This window comes from Sinocyclocheilus grahami, unplaced genomic scaffold (assembly GCF_001515645.1).
Source record: "Sinocyclocheilus grahami isolate Dianchi unplaced genomic scaffold, SAMN03320097.WGS_v1.1 scaffold688.1, whole genome shotgun sequence".
NCBI classification, from domain to species: Eukaryota; Metazoa; Chordata; class Actinopteri; order Cypriniformes; family Cyprinidae; genus Sinocyclocheilus; species Sinocyclocheilus grahami.
In genome coordinates, this window is record NW_015505867.1 from 174,804 (window position 1) to 189,176 (window position 14,373).

The 14,373-nt window shown below is 38.5% G+C and overlaps 1 protein-coding gene across 1 annotated transcript; it reads left to right on the plus strand.

Moving 5' to 3' along the window:
- The first annotated feature begins 4,172 nt into the window (after positions 1-4,172).
- On the plus strand, positions 4,173-12,822 carry lrrc58b (leucine rich repeat containing 58b). Its single transcript, XM_016243351.1, has 4 exons — positions 4,173-4,842; positions 10,161-10,289; positions 10,847-11,124; positions 12,443-12,822. Exons 1-4 carry the CDS (start codon positions 4,388-4,390, stop codon positions 12,634-12,636), a joined length of 1,056 nt encoding a protein of 351 aa, XP_016098837.1. The 5' UTR covers positions 4,173-4,387; the 3' UTR covers positions 12,637-12,822.
- The last annotated feature ends 1,551 nt before the right edge of the window (positions 12,823-14,373 follow it).

The window sequence follows — 14,373 nt, forward strand, 5'->3', positions numbered from 1 at the left end:
AGGACTTAGTTTGTCATTTCAACTGACTAATACACTTTTTAGAGGGCTGTAAACTGCAGGTGGTGACCTTCCTCATGGGCTGTTACACTAACTGCTTGTTGATTTTCTATGTGAAATATAAGCTGTTGCTGTCAGTTAGTTTGCCTGAGGCAAAACAAACAAACGACTGACTTCTGACGTATGCCTCCATCAGGAGACGGTGGAGAAGATGAAGACCAGCACAAAGGAGGTCTAAACCAGGACAGACACGAGGAGGGAGATGACGTGGACGAATTCCTCTCTTACTGATCACAATCAGGATTCCTGAGATTATGTACTGTTAATGGAAGAATCACACCATTTTATTACTTTTATTGCTATCCATACTGCATCTATTCTCTGGTTAATGTGTTTTATGTTGCGGTTTACTTTTCTATGTATTTCATTAGCTTTTCACCATTTTGTATGTTCATTTGTGAGTCTTCAAGTGCTGTAAATTGTTTGATTGTGTCACTCCAAACAGGCCTCAGCACTTTGTTATGGGGGCCCTTGTTTTATTCACTATTGTTTGATTTGATGTATTATTCTTTATACCGTTTATTTGTTTGTCTGTCTACGGTTATATGTGGAAATGTGTTTTCTGTTTTTGTTTTTTTTGATTGAGACAATGGCAATAGAAGAAGAAGAAAAAAAAGAGGAAAGGATTCGAGAGTGATGCTGAGAGAGCAAAACAACACGGGTTCGTCCATCAAACTCTGACTTTAGAGCTTCAAAACGAGAGATATCCTTCAGTCAGATGGTAGATACTCATGCTAAATCATCTACACGCTAGAAAGAGCTTGATGGATATAAATGCAAGCTAAATGAAGCTTGTCATGGCCACTCTCTCTCTTTCACTCTCATCTTGAAGGCAGTCATAGTCTTGAGACCTTTCGTAAAGGTGCTAATGTTAGTATTCCTCTGTTTGCTGCTTTGCTCTCTTGCTTTAGACGGTAGATAATGCTCGGTAGGACATGAAACACTTGAAGCAGAGACGGCATGGCTCAGTGGACAGAGCAGGCAATACCTTCGAATTTTAACATCATTATGGGACAACAAACCCACCATGTTGTTAATACTTGACAAACATGCTTTTTCTGCCATTAGCGACTTCGATTAGAGTAGATCACCTCCATTAGTAGAAAACAGCTGCACAGATGCGCTTGAGCTTTTTGGTTGCTAGAGGCAGTTCATGCTGAAACTCTCACACTGTGCTCAGTCCCATTCTGATGCTGGGGTTGAATCGACAAAATGAACCAACAAGCCAGATTTATTAAAAAAATAAAGCAGCTGAGCTCACAAAGATGGGACTGAGTACAGATGGAGTGATCTGAAACCAAAGCCTGATGTTTAAATTGTTGTACGAAAACCTCCAGGTATATCACTACTCTGGACCCAGCAACTACTTTATACCTGTTACTTAAAAGAACTGTCAGAATAAGGATTAGAGTTGCTATTGCCTCTGTAGTGTAGTTGCATTCTTAGCCACTTAAGAGAATGTGTGTGTATGTGTGCAAAATGCATTTGTGTGTGTGTGTTAGCATGTTTAATTTCCACTAAATTCATTCCACTAACAGTACGGCTCCTTTGTGGTAATGAGTGCCTTATAAATACAAACAGTGTGCCATGGATAAAGTGGCTTCTTCTGTAGGTATAAACCACCTAATATAGGACACAGTGCACATGAATTTTCCAGTATTATGGTAGACAGTAATTGCCTTTAATATGTCTGTATGATTGTCTTATTCAATGGGGCAAAATTAAAATCTTTTATTGTAAAAACTCTCGCTCTGTTTTATTCATATTCACGTCTCTGGTTATTATTTGAAATGTAATTTGTGCTAATAATAATGTAATAATAAAAATAAAAGGAACGAGAGTTGATCTCTTAAGACTTGCAAAACTTTGTTATGATCTATCGTGTGGATTTTTCATTTTTATCTTTTCATTTTTAGAGATACTATCCTGCAAAACCATTTTGAATGTGGCTTACATGTTTTAGTTCACAAGTGGCTGTAAGAAATGGTTACATGAGAGACATTCTTGCACAACGAGTTGTTAAAAGGTTTTCACAATGTTTTAATGTCTTTGTGTTTATCGATTTATTTCGTCCCACTGTATAATTTCATACTCCGTTTCTACACCAGTAATTCAATTATTTCAGTGGTCCGTAAAGTGCCATTAAATCACTGCTGATTCTAACTTTGCATCATTTTAAAGTTTAAGGCAGCAGTTACTAACTACAGATTTCTATTTTAGTTTATTGAATTTTAGTGAGGGTAAACAGGCCTGAAAATGGTGCCATTAGCCATATAGTTCCCAGTGTTATTTTAGTACATTTATATACTATTATAGTATTTATTAATATTTTGAATTAGCCTGTTTTTATATTTTCAGCTTCATTATAATTAAAGTTTTACTAAATTTGTGCTTTTGTTATTTATTCATTTTTACTTCAGTTCAGTCACTTTAGTACTAGCTCCCAGGGCGACATGTCTAATGTCCGTTTAAGTTGTTTAGGTTTTTATCTAATATTTAATATTTGATTTGATTTCAGCTTTATGTCAGCTACAATTGTAATAAATTTAGCTATAGCAAACACTTTTCTGGGGGAAACCAATTACAAAATCTGAATTGTTTGACAAAATATCAGCATGAGTGTACTACTCCCTTGTAGAATTTCTGTATTAAACAGATCTGTATAAACTAGAATAAACAGCCAAAGTTATGAAAACTGCAAGCTTGAACTGACCTATAGATAAACCAGATGATGGATGGGTTAAGAAACTCGCTGACTTCTTGCATACTGAAATCTAAGTGCTTGCATAACCAGCAAAAGCACCCTAAAAACTAAAGAACATACATGTTTTTTAAATGAATTCCATGGATTTTAAAGAGAAGAGACTGGATGTGTCGTTCTAGAAGAGAAGGGGGGGAATTTGTTCGAGTTATTTGTAGTAGGCTATACATGTTAGGCAACTCGCTAGTAAAGGGTCAGTGTTGCCAATTTGGGCATTTTGTCGCCAAATTTAGCTACTTTCTCATTGTAGCTGCGACTTTTTTATTTTTATTTTTTTTTGCGACAAGGAGCTATTTTAGCTATATTGAAATAAAACTAGCGATTTTTTGGGAGATTTTTTATTTGGCCACATTCTGCCGTAGGCCCATGACCTCTCAGGTTTGCTCTCAATCATGCCAACGAGTCTGCGCCGTGAACACACCAGTACGCCTGCCATGATGCACACCACAATTTCATTATAAGCATCAATCAAAATGGTGGAGAAAAAATGAACCACTTGTTTTAACCACGGACACTTTTGTCGCCAAATTTAGCTACTTTCTCATTGTAGCTGCGACTTTTTTATTTATTTATTTTTGCGACAAGGAGCTATTTTAGCTATATTCAAATAAAACTAGCGATTTTTTGGGAGATTTTTTATTTGGCCACATTCTGCCGTAGGCCCATGACCTCTCAGGTTTGCTCTCAATCATGCCAACGAGTCTGCGCCGTGAACACACCAGTACGCCTGCCATGATGCACACCACAATTTCATTATAAGCATCAATCAAAATGGTGGAGAAAAAATGAACCACTTGTTTTAACCACGGACACAAAAGTTATACCACAATTCATGCACAGTCATGTCAGCCAGACACTGAGAGAGAGACACCGTGCATCGTCGTGTCATGTGTGCTGGGATGCAGTATTTTGCACTTACTTTGTAGTAATAGAGTGTGTTGACTGAAATAAGTTTGTATGAATAAAGTTTTTGTTTTTGGAGAATCATAATATCTCTTATCTGTTGTATTTGAGCAGGACAGGGATGCACTTTGGTGACACATAACACAAATTCCCAACTTTAGGTGTCTTTTGTGTCTTTCCGTCATGTTTGATGTGCTTGCAGATCACAAGCATTTCCTAATTTCACTTCTGAATTTTTTGTTATACTTAATCTTTTGTTATATTGTTTATACTGTCATCATTTGTGAAGTATAATATATATTTACTTTCCTTTACCAAATTTACCTGTATTTACTTTGTTTTCATATTTGGCGACTTTTTGTGAAAAATGGAGACTTTACAGGGTGCTTCTAGAGATTTTCTGAGGGAGGGGTTTGGCAGCACTGTAAAGGGTTAATTCAGTTGGGCGGAGCCAAACTCCAGTTGAGCCCAGAAGCGTGACTGTTATAGCGAGCGCTCGATGGGCCGTCTTTGATAATGACTGTAATGTGTGAATGCTGCCAAATTAATATTTAGGTTACACATGGAAGTTCGGGACGCTTGGCGTTGGAAGTAAACTCGCTCGAAGTGTTGGGAAACAGCTTTAACCAGAAGAAGAGGGTCTCTTTTCCGTTATCGACTATTAAAATGGAGGGATTTGAAGGAGCCAGCAGCAGCGAGGGTGTTTTAGATCTGTCCCGTCTGAATCTGAACAGTAACAGCTTGGACTCGCTCAGCGAGAAACGACGGAAAGACACGACGCAACTGCATCTGTGCTACAACCGCCTGACGGCTTTGCCCGAGTCCCTCTCTTTATTCTCGAGCCTGGAGTTTCTCGACATCAGTAACAACTCGCTGTCGGTCATCTGCGAGGACATCACCCGACTGACCAAACTCAAAACCCTCATAGCCAAGAACAATCGTTTAAATGAGTTTTCTCTGCCCAAGCACTTTGGCTCTCTGCAGCTGGAAGTGCTGAATTTGAGTGGGAACAGGTTTGAGGAGATGCCGAGCCCGTGTCTGCAGCTGCTGCGGCTCCAGTCTCTGTCTCTGGGAGGAAACCGACTGAAGAGCATCCCAGCAGAGATCGAGAGTCTCGCCAGGTAACACGCGAACACCTGCACGACTTTCTCAAAGCAGCGCGAGCAGCCCTAACGCTAGGGATCGCACGTCGAGGCAGCTAACGCTACTATCCTGCTGTGCGCACTTGTAATATGTCTGTTTGCTCGGTGTAGCCTAATTAAAGTCTAAAGATTAAATAGCCCAACTTTGGAGGTCATGCCTGTTTAGTAGATAAGTGTCGCTAGTCTTATACGTTTTGGACGGAATAACAAACTCGTAATTTTGTAAATACATATGTTTTGCTACCTCTTCTTCTTCTTAGTTTTATGGCGGATTGCAACCATGACTTATCGGGTGCATACCGCCACCTACTGTATCGGAGTATGCAGCATGGCTTATATCTCACTGAATGCACTTTACATTATAAAAAAGTTTTTTTTTTAAATATATATATATATATATAAATATTATTTTTGCTACCTCGAGTGGATGTTGTCATTTTTGTCATATGCTTGAGTGCCAACTTCCGAGTCGCCTACTAACGTCACACTCAAGGAAATGACATAATTTTAGGTGGGAATCTGGGAAAGATAGTAGATCACATACAAATTGCTATGAGCACAGTGATCCAACACATGTAAACTTACATCCTTTGGTGGCAGTTGTTATATTTATCAATAGACACTTATTGCTGTGGCGCTACATGTGCGCTTAAGCTTTGCTCATAAATACATGTAATGCACATGTAAACAAATATGTGAATCGGGTTCATATAAACACAACTTTCATCATCTAAAAATCGGATTGGATTTATTCGGATTCACGAAACGGACTGAATGTGAACATACCTAATGTGTTAGCATTTATGTAGCAACTCCCTCGCTGATCAAAATACTCGAACTCTCTTTATTTCTGTCCCGTTGAGTTGTATAAATAATCGAGTTATAATTGTCTGGTTCTGAGACGCTTCTACTTTAAGTGTCTGAGTTCGACCGGAGCATATATCTGAAGTTACAGAGTTCAAGAGATACTGTATAACAGGAATGGCCCTGCTGATGTGTAGCTTGACTGATTAATGATGGTTCAGTGTTGAAAATGGTGATTATTGGTTATTTAATGAAAGATGAGGGCAGATGTGTTATGTGGAAGCAGCTGTGCTGATGGACTTATGCAAGCGGCTGATTACACAATAGCAGGCATTTTGAGAGGTACTGTAGAGGTACATGAAGCCGGATATGAAGTCAGCATAAGTTACGCAACTTGTCCGAAAGTATGACTGGTGATGCATCTTTTGAAATAATATGACTTGTGATCAGTCACAGATAATTTATAGGACATGCTCTTATATTTAAACCAGAATATGACTCATCTTTCCGCTTTGATTTATTAGGGACTCAAATCTTCTTCTCTGGATGTTTGTCAAAGAAAATGAAACGGCAGAGGAATGTGAAATAGGCCTGACACAATAACATGACACACACTGTGCACCATTTTCATCAGTAAATAACTGGGAATGTAACGTGCTGTACTTCTTATGTTCTGGCTGATGCAACTTCAGAAGGGTATGATCCAAAAGACAAGGCTGCCTTTTTCCCTGTTTATACCTTGTGCTCTGAACAAAGTGCAATGTGAGCAAAAAAAGAAGTCATGTTGACGACTATCTCCCTTAATATGTCAGCTTCTTTAGTGTTTCCGAGCTCTTTCTCAGTAATTCTGTCACAGTGCCAATTGAACAGTGGCCTGATCAGTCGGGACCCCCACACAAAATGGGTCTGCGCTAGGACCCAGGGGGTATAGCTGTTTTAAGCGTAGCTTGTATGCTGTCAGTTCTCTGTTACAGTGCTTCAGTTTGCTGTATTGGTGATCTTATTCTCGATAAATATACTAAAGGTTTATTGTTTCACATTTTATTATTTGCATGTTTTTACCAGATGATCAAAGGTAGTATGAGATTTAATAACAGGCTAACGGGCTAAGCTAGTAATATATTCAAATCAGGCACTGAATAGATTACAAATTATAATATCTTTTAACCAGAGAGATCATGCGGCATAAAATAAGTAGTCTTACAAACAATTTGTGATGTGATTTATCTCGACGTTGGTTAGTTTGGTTAAAGGCTTGGAAGTGTTTACTAGTTATCAAATGCATTTCTCTGCCTAACCTTTGTTTACCAAATACCTGCTTCCTTATGCTGGCAAGTTCATTCTGAACCTTATCAGACTTATCAGTCTTTATTTTTTAGTCACGTGCATATTAATAAGCGCCTTTCAGAATGTCAAGGAAATGGAGCTCCCAGAGCGTGACTCACGGTCTACCAGCCCAGTGCTTGATGATTACGGTACGTTATTAACTGATTGTGGCAATGACTGATGTGGGAAACAGCAGACAGACATCATAGAGTCTACATGTAGTCTGCAGCTGTAGAATCTGAAGGATCATGTGACTCTGAAGACTGGAGTATTCAAAATTCAGCTTTGCCATCACAGGAATAAATGACATTTTAAAGTATATTAAATTATTAATCAGTTACTTGAAATTGTAATTTCACAATATTACTATTTTTGCTGTATTTTTGATCAAATAAATGCAACCTGGGTGAGAATAAGAGATTTCTTTCTATAACTTTTGAACGGTAGTGCTCTTATAATACAAATATCATCTGCTTATATTGAAATATACTTGTAATGTCATGACAGTGAAGTGCTTCTTTTCAGCCAACCACAGAAAAGCCTCTGATTAGGGCTTTAGTTCTCACTGTTCACTGCACTGACAGTGAGAGTGAATAGGAAGCTCTCAGAGCTGCAGGATCAGTTTGCCATGTGGCTGTGCTGGAACCGTGAGTCTGCTGAGGCCGACTTGGCTGCGAGCCATCCCATCATAAAGAGATGTACCCTGTTGGCCCACATTACACACAGAGTTGGTCCTTTTCAAGAGATCTGGGCCTCTTTTCCCTTTGCTATCTCTGCCTGCTGTGATAATTGTAGAGACTAAGCCGAGATGGGTTGGCGAAGGGAATGAGGTATTGAAGCAAAAAATGAATGCCTCTCTTCAGGGAGGACAACAAATGGACAAAGTGGCCTGTAGGGTAAAACGGTAGAAGATCTCTCACTCGCTCCTTTGCTCTCAGTGCTTCATTCTTTTGTAGAGGAAGAATTCCATTTCAGAAAAGATTTTTTTTAAAGCCATGAGCTAAATCAGCTCTGAGATGAATCACAACATTACAAATTTGGAATGGAGGCAAAAAGACAAAGGTGCAAAACTATGCACTTAAAGGGGACATCGGATGCCCATTTTCCACAAGTTGGTATGATTCTTTCGGGTCTTCATGAAATGTCTGTAACATACTTTAGTTAAAATTCCTCAGTGGTCGTGTAAAACAACACTTTTTGTACCTTGTCTAAAACAGCGCTGTTCACAGCGAGCCGTTTCGGTGCATGTCTCGTTAAATGATACTGAGCTACTGCTCACACACACCTCTCTTTCGTGGAGTGTGTCGACCATAGACTATAAAAACATGGACGTAGTGTCCGTGACGTCACCCGTAGATTTATGAGGAGCGTTTTTGAAGCTCAAAGTGGGTGGAGCGGGCCGTCGCCATCTTGGCAGCGCGTCACTCCCGGATAATCGAAAATGGGCAAGGAGGCGGGAGCAGGTTGCTGAAACCACGCCCACCTAGCTCGACGGTGGTGACCGCAGCGGCAATCCACCGGTCACTCAAGTGGCCACGCCCTTACCCTCTTCACGATGCCATAGAAGAACCTTTTTGTCTAAATGGTTCCATAAAGAACCTTTAACATCTGAAGAACCTTTCTGTTTCCCAAAAGGTTCTTTGTGGCGAACTAAGGTTCTTCAGATTACAAAAACGCAAGAAAGAGATGGTTCTTTAAAGAACCTTTAACATCTGAAGAACCTTTCTGTTTCCCAAAAGGTTCTTTGTGGCGAAATAAGGTTCTTCAGATTACAAAAACGCAAGAAAGAGATGGTTCTTTAAAGAACCTTTGACTGAATGGTTCTTTGTGGAACCAAAAATGGTTCTTCTACGGCATCGCTTGAAGAACCTTTTGAAGCACCTTTATTTTTAAGAGTGTACTTATGCAGAACCTTAAGGCTTAATATAATTTAAACGGATGAGTTAAAAAAATTCACCCCCCTCACAGTTGTCGTGAAGGGCAAAATTAGCTATATGGACCAAAATCATTTTTTGAACCAGGCTGTAAACATGCTTTTTTCTGCTGTAACGTTGGGCATTTTAACATGGGGAGTTTATGGGATTGACTCCCTTTTTCAGCCAGCCTCTAGCGGCCAGTTGATGAATTACAGTTTAAGTCACTTCCTTGTTGGCTTCACGAGAGAGAGCGGGAGGTTGCCGCTTGGTGTTGACACAAGATGTGTGCCTTGCTGCCTTGGACTCGGAGGTGGTCTTATTCAAATAGCTAGCTATCTGCGTAGAAACCGGCTGCAGATTGAAACAGCTCGCTGGATGATACAGTTTCAGACCCAGACCACTCATAACAAACTGGCTGTGTGTTTTCTTTTCAGCTTTTCTGAGCTGGCAGACACGCCAGAAATTAAACTAAATGCAGAAAAGCTAAAAAAAAAAAAAAAAATTTAAAAAGTGAAAATTTCATCCGAATTTCACCCCTTTAAGCTAGTCATTCCATGGACATGTGTTGTCTAGGACAAAAGTGTTTATGACACAACAAAAGGGATGTTTGCACAAGATATCTTCGTTATCGTGAAACATTGATGTGTATTGACTTAAAAACAGCCGAAGGTTAAATTATTTCCTCATAGCCAACCTTTGCATCTTTGCGGCAATTTTTTCACATGTCTGCATTTCCTCTCTGGAAGACTTCCTTACCAGAATAAAAACACTTCTACCTTATCATTTGTCAGTGGCAGTAACCATAGGGCAGAATTACTGTTGATTTTTAATGTACTTTAATGCAGTGGTTCTTAACTGGGGGAAGGGGCCCACTTGGTGGCATTGGCAAACTTCCAGGGGTGCCCGAATAAGTAAAATATATGAATTAAATGCTATTAATTAGGCCTACATATCAGATTAGATAGGAGGGTCTTTGTATATTGTCTTGGTCAAAGGGGGTCCTTGGAGTCAAAAAGGTTGCTTTAATGTGCTTTCCGTTGATTTCCTAGTAATGATGAAACAAAGTAAAAAGGACCTTAATGGTTTTAGATGCACATTTTGTTTTTAATATTTCAGAATTTATTACTTTAGTTTTTCCATGCCAGATTCCAATAACATAATGCCATGTATAACAATCTTATTGTCTTTTTGACTTCTATTTTGTTTATCACATTTGTAGCGACCCTTCACAATCCTTCTTTCTCTCTCTAGCTTAGAGCTGTTGTATCTGGGCGGTAACCAGATCTCCTCCATCCCTGCTGAACTAGCTAACTTACCCTGCCTCAGTTACCTAGTTCTGTGTGATAATCGTATCCAGAGCATCCCACCTCAACTCAACAAGTAAGTCTGAGATGTCACACAAATGCTTGCTAGCAGAGTGTGCCTAATTGTCCTTCAGGGCTGCACGGTTTGGTCAAAAAAAACATATTGCAATTATTTTGATGATAAACATTGAACAGATCATCATGGTTATTATTGTTACCGGAAACTAAATAAGCAAAAATCTTAAATTTCAGCTGATTGTTATTTTGTTAAATTTGAAATACTAAAATAAATACAAATAAAATGTAATGTAATAAAAAAACTACATAGACAAAAACACAACAATTACTAAAATTAAAACAAATATATAATTAAATATCATTTAAAATATTAACAAACTATAATAGTAAGATGAATTATACTAAAATAACAATGCAGCTAATATTGATTCTTCTTAGATATCCCAAAAATGATAAAATATTAGGCATTTCATTTATAATAAATATTAGATCGTATGTATTAATATTCTGTGATATATTACAGTACTTAGTAGTAGTAGTAGTAATAATAATCAAATAAATATTAAAGATGTATTTTTTTTTTTGCCTGTCCTGCTGTTCTTTCCACCCTCACAGGCTCCATTCCCTGCGCTCTCTTAGTCTGCATAATAACCTGCTGACGTATCTTCCGAGAGAGATCCTGAGCCTGGTGCGTCTTCAGGAGCTCAGTCTCAGAGGCAATCCTTTGGTCGTACGCTTCGTCAAGGACATGACCTACGACCCCCCGTCACTGCTGGAGCTGGCTGGCCGAACCATCAAAAGCAAGAACCTTCCATACTCGCATAAAGACCTCCCAAGCCATCTAGTCAACTACCTAGACATTGCCAGCAAGTGCCCCAACCCCAAGTGTGCAGGTGGGAGGAGAAACATGATATAAAGACTAGTTTATATACGTAGATATAGATATAAGTTCATATAAATTTATATATTGAAGTTATTGCTATAGCACTTTTCACAATATGTATTGTTTGAAAGCAGCATTACAGAAAATGCTTGCTTCAATGTGAAACTTGGGTCGTATTCTGTTATCAGCCAGAGATGAATCAAAGTAGTGTCAATATGGCATATAAGATGATACATTTTCTGTGGTTAGTTAACGTCATGTACTTAGTTATGTAGACACAACCTGCTAAGCAGCGATTACAGTTTGTGCTTTTAATGATTACAATATACGGATACAGTTTTGTATGTTGATCATATATAGAATAATGTGCTCTCAATTGATAGTTCACCCAAAAATGAAAACGCCACCTGTCGTTCATCTACTGAATATGAATTAAAACGTTTTTAGTATTATATAGTAAGATGATACATTTTCTGTGGTTAGTTAACGTCATGTGCTTAGTTATGTAGACACAACCTGCTAAGCAGCGATTACAGTTTGTGCTTTTAATGATTACAATAAACGGATACAGTTTTGTATGTTGATCATATATAGAATAATGTGCTCTCAATTGATAGTTCACCCAAAAATGAAAACGCCACCTGTATGACTTTCGTTCATCTACTGAATATGAATTAAAACGTTTTTAGTATTATATATAATATTACATATTTTCTCCCTCCTTTTGAAAGTCTAGGCAACCAACATTTTCAAGCTTTAAAAAGTTCATAAAGAGATTGTAAAAGTAATCCACATGAATTGAGCGGAGCCAAGAAACATGATTGCCTTTATTCACGTTCAACACACACATACATAAGGTGCGGTCACATTTAACATTGTTCGGCAATGTTTCGTGGGTGAAATGCAGTTTTCACAAAATGTTTCCAAACATAGATTTCGCAACAAGTTCAGATTGGTCACAAGTTGGATTCATTGCATTGACCAGTAGAAAGCTGCTTTGTTTGAAAGTGAATGCAGCATATAGAGCAAGTCAAATGTGTGTACTTAAACTGTTTGATTGATATGGGTATGGTAGTTTATAGTGTCTTTACAAAATAAACATACATTTTTGCTTCAGTGGAGGAACTGAATCTCTTAGGTTTCAAAGATGAACAAAAGTCTGGGTATAGAATGACATGATAGTAATATAGTATATTTGTGATGTGAACTCTGCTATTCTTTTCAATTTTGGACGAATCTATATCTTTATCATTATAGTTATCGTCTTTGGTGTGAATGGATCTTTAGTCAATTTCTAACCATGTTATATTTCACCACCTCATTCCCAGGCGTTTACTTCGACTCATGCGTTCGTCACATCAAGTTTGTGGATTTCTGTGGGAAGTATCGCCTGCCCTTGATGCACTACCTGTGCTCCCCAGAATGCACCTCTCCCTGCAGCTCCAACCCTCAGAGCGACGCTGACTCAGACGATGACAACAGCGTGCCTGCCGATCGCCTTCAAAGAGTGCTGCTGGGATAACCTCGCTCACCCCGCGCACGTCTCCTTCTCTCTCACTTACAGTGTTATCAGGAAGAACATTGAACTTTACAGCCAGCTGGCTTGAAAACCTCTCAGCTGAAGCCAAATCTTATTGCCAAGCGATTGAGCAAGTGGCATTCTGGGAAAGACATCTGCAGATAGTTTCCCTTACAAAGGCCTTGCTTTGCAAAGGCAAAATCAAAAACACTGGCGGTTCAGAATAGTTGTTAGTTATATTAACTAAGTTGCCTTGGTCATCACTCTATTTAGCTCTTGCACTTTTGTAATACGTAGAAGGCGCAGTTTAGGTACATGTATATCTTTTGCTTGGCAATAAGTTGCTTTGTCTCTCACAGGAGAGCACTAACTTAATTCTTTTTACATTATGCACAAAGATTTACTGTGAATTAAGAAAAAATAAACATTGAGAACACTTGGTCTTTGGGCTTGTGAGAGGTTTTCTTTGTGTTTGTAACTGCGTGGCCTGCAGCACTGTAAGACAGGGCTACATCTTCAAAAACATGCGTTTGTGTCTGCAAAATATCTTGTTTTAATTTAGAATTTGCTGACACCCTGCGGTTGCATTCAAAAGCCGGGGCAGCATCTACGATAAACAGTGACAAAGGTCACCAGTTGCTTTGTTTTGAAGGTTAATTCTTTATTCTGCATCAATATAAACTGTGATATTGTTACAGAGCCAATGGACAAATTTGTGAAGTGTTTCGGGCATTTCTTTTTAAACTGAACTGTGTTCTTCAAACACTTCCTGTTTTATAAACTCCCTCACTTTCTTTAGTTTCTACACATGTGCCTTACACTCTTAGGCTTTACCAATATTGATTATGCAAATAACTAATGCAATCATTATTTCTCAGAGTTTTAAAATTCATATCTAATTAATCTTTTATGATATTTTCTATATATCAGTGACAAGATAGAATGTATTTTATTTAAAATGATGAAGGCAGATTTGGACTACATTCACTCCTCTACTGGTTTATAAACATGTATTTGCACTTCTTATGTAGAGTACTATAATAAATAATAATAATAATTTGTGTGTGGGTCACTTTTTTCAAATGAATATTTCATGTTTTTCTGGAATAAAGCCAGTGCTTTCAAAACATTTCTGCAGTTCTGTTATATAAAAATCTAGAAGTATAATATAATTTCTAGTGAAACTGGTAGTAATACCCAGCTAAACCTTTCATTGGGATCATAGACTATGACAAAAATCCATTCAAGGCCGTGTTATTAGACCGTTAAAGATTATGTATCTGGAGCTACCACTGTTGCACTCATGTTCAAATCACCATGGTAATACCTTGGTACTTTGTTGTATGTGACGAGTATAATGTGACGTGTAAAGGGTGTAGGTGAGTCTATTTTTTGGAAACATAATATTTTAAAAAAGTGGTTACGATCTAGGGCTCCCCAGCTTCCTACCCACCCACCTTGCAGGTGTCACCCTACTTCCAGCTTCACGAGGGGGTCCATAAGGAATCCTGCTGGATTCTAAATATCCCTGAGGTTGATGGTCCAGCGAATGGTCATTTGCTCAACGCCTACAGTCTGATCCAAAAGATGGCACAGACCACATTCATTTGCCCTGTGAAGGGCCAGGATGGAGCGATTTCTGTAAAAAGAGCAAATTTCTAATCCGCTGCATATTACACCTGTAAACTATGTCAGTGAATCTCATGGACATGCGTTGAGCACCAGCGATGCAGTACCTAC

Coding starts and splice junctions, on each gene's coding strand:
- lrrc58b (XM_016243351.1), top strand. CDS start 4,388: ATGGAGGGATTTGAAGGAGCCAGCAGCAGCGAGGGTGTTTTAGATCTG. Junction 10,290..10,846: donor ATCCCACCTCAACTCAACAA/GTAAGTCTGAGA, acceptor CCACCCTCACAG/GCTCCATTCCCTGCGCTCTC. Junction 11,125..12,442: donor CCCCAACCCCAAGTGTGCAG/GTGGGAGGAGAA, acceptor CCTCATTCCCAG/GCGTTTACTTCGACTCATGC.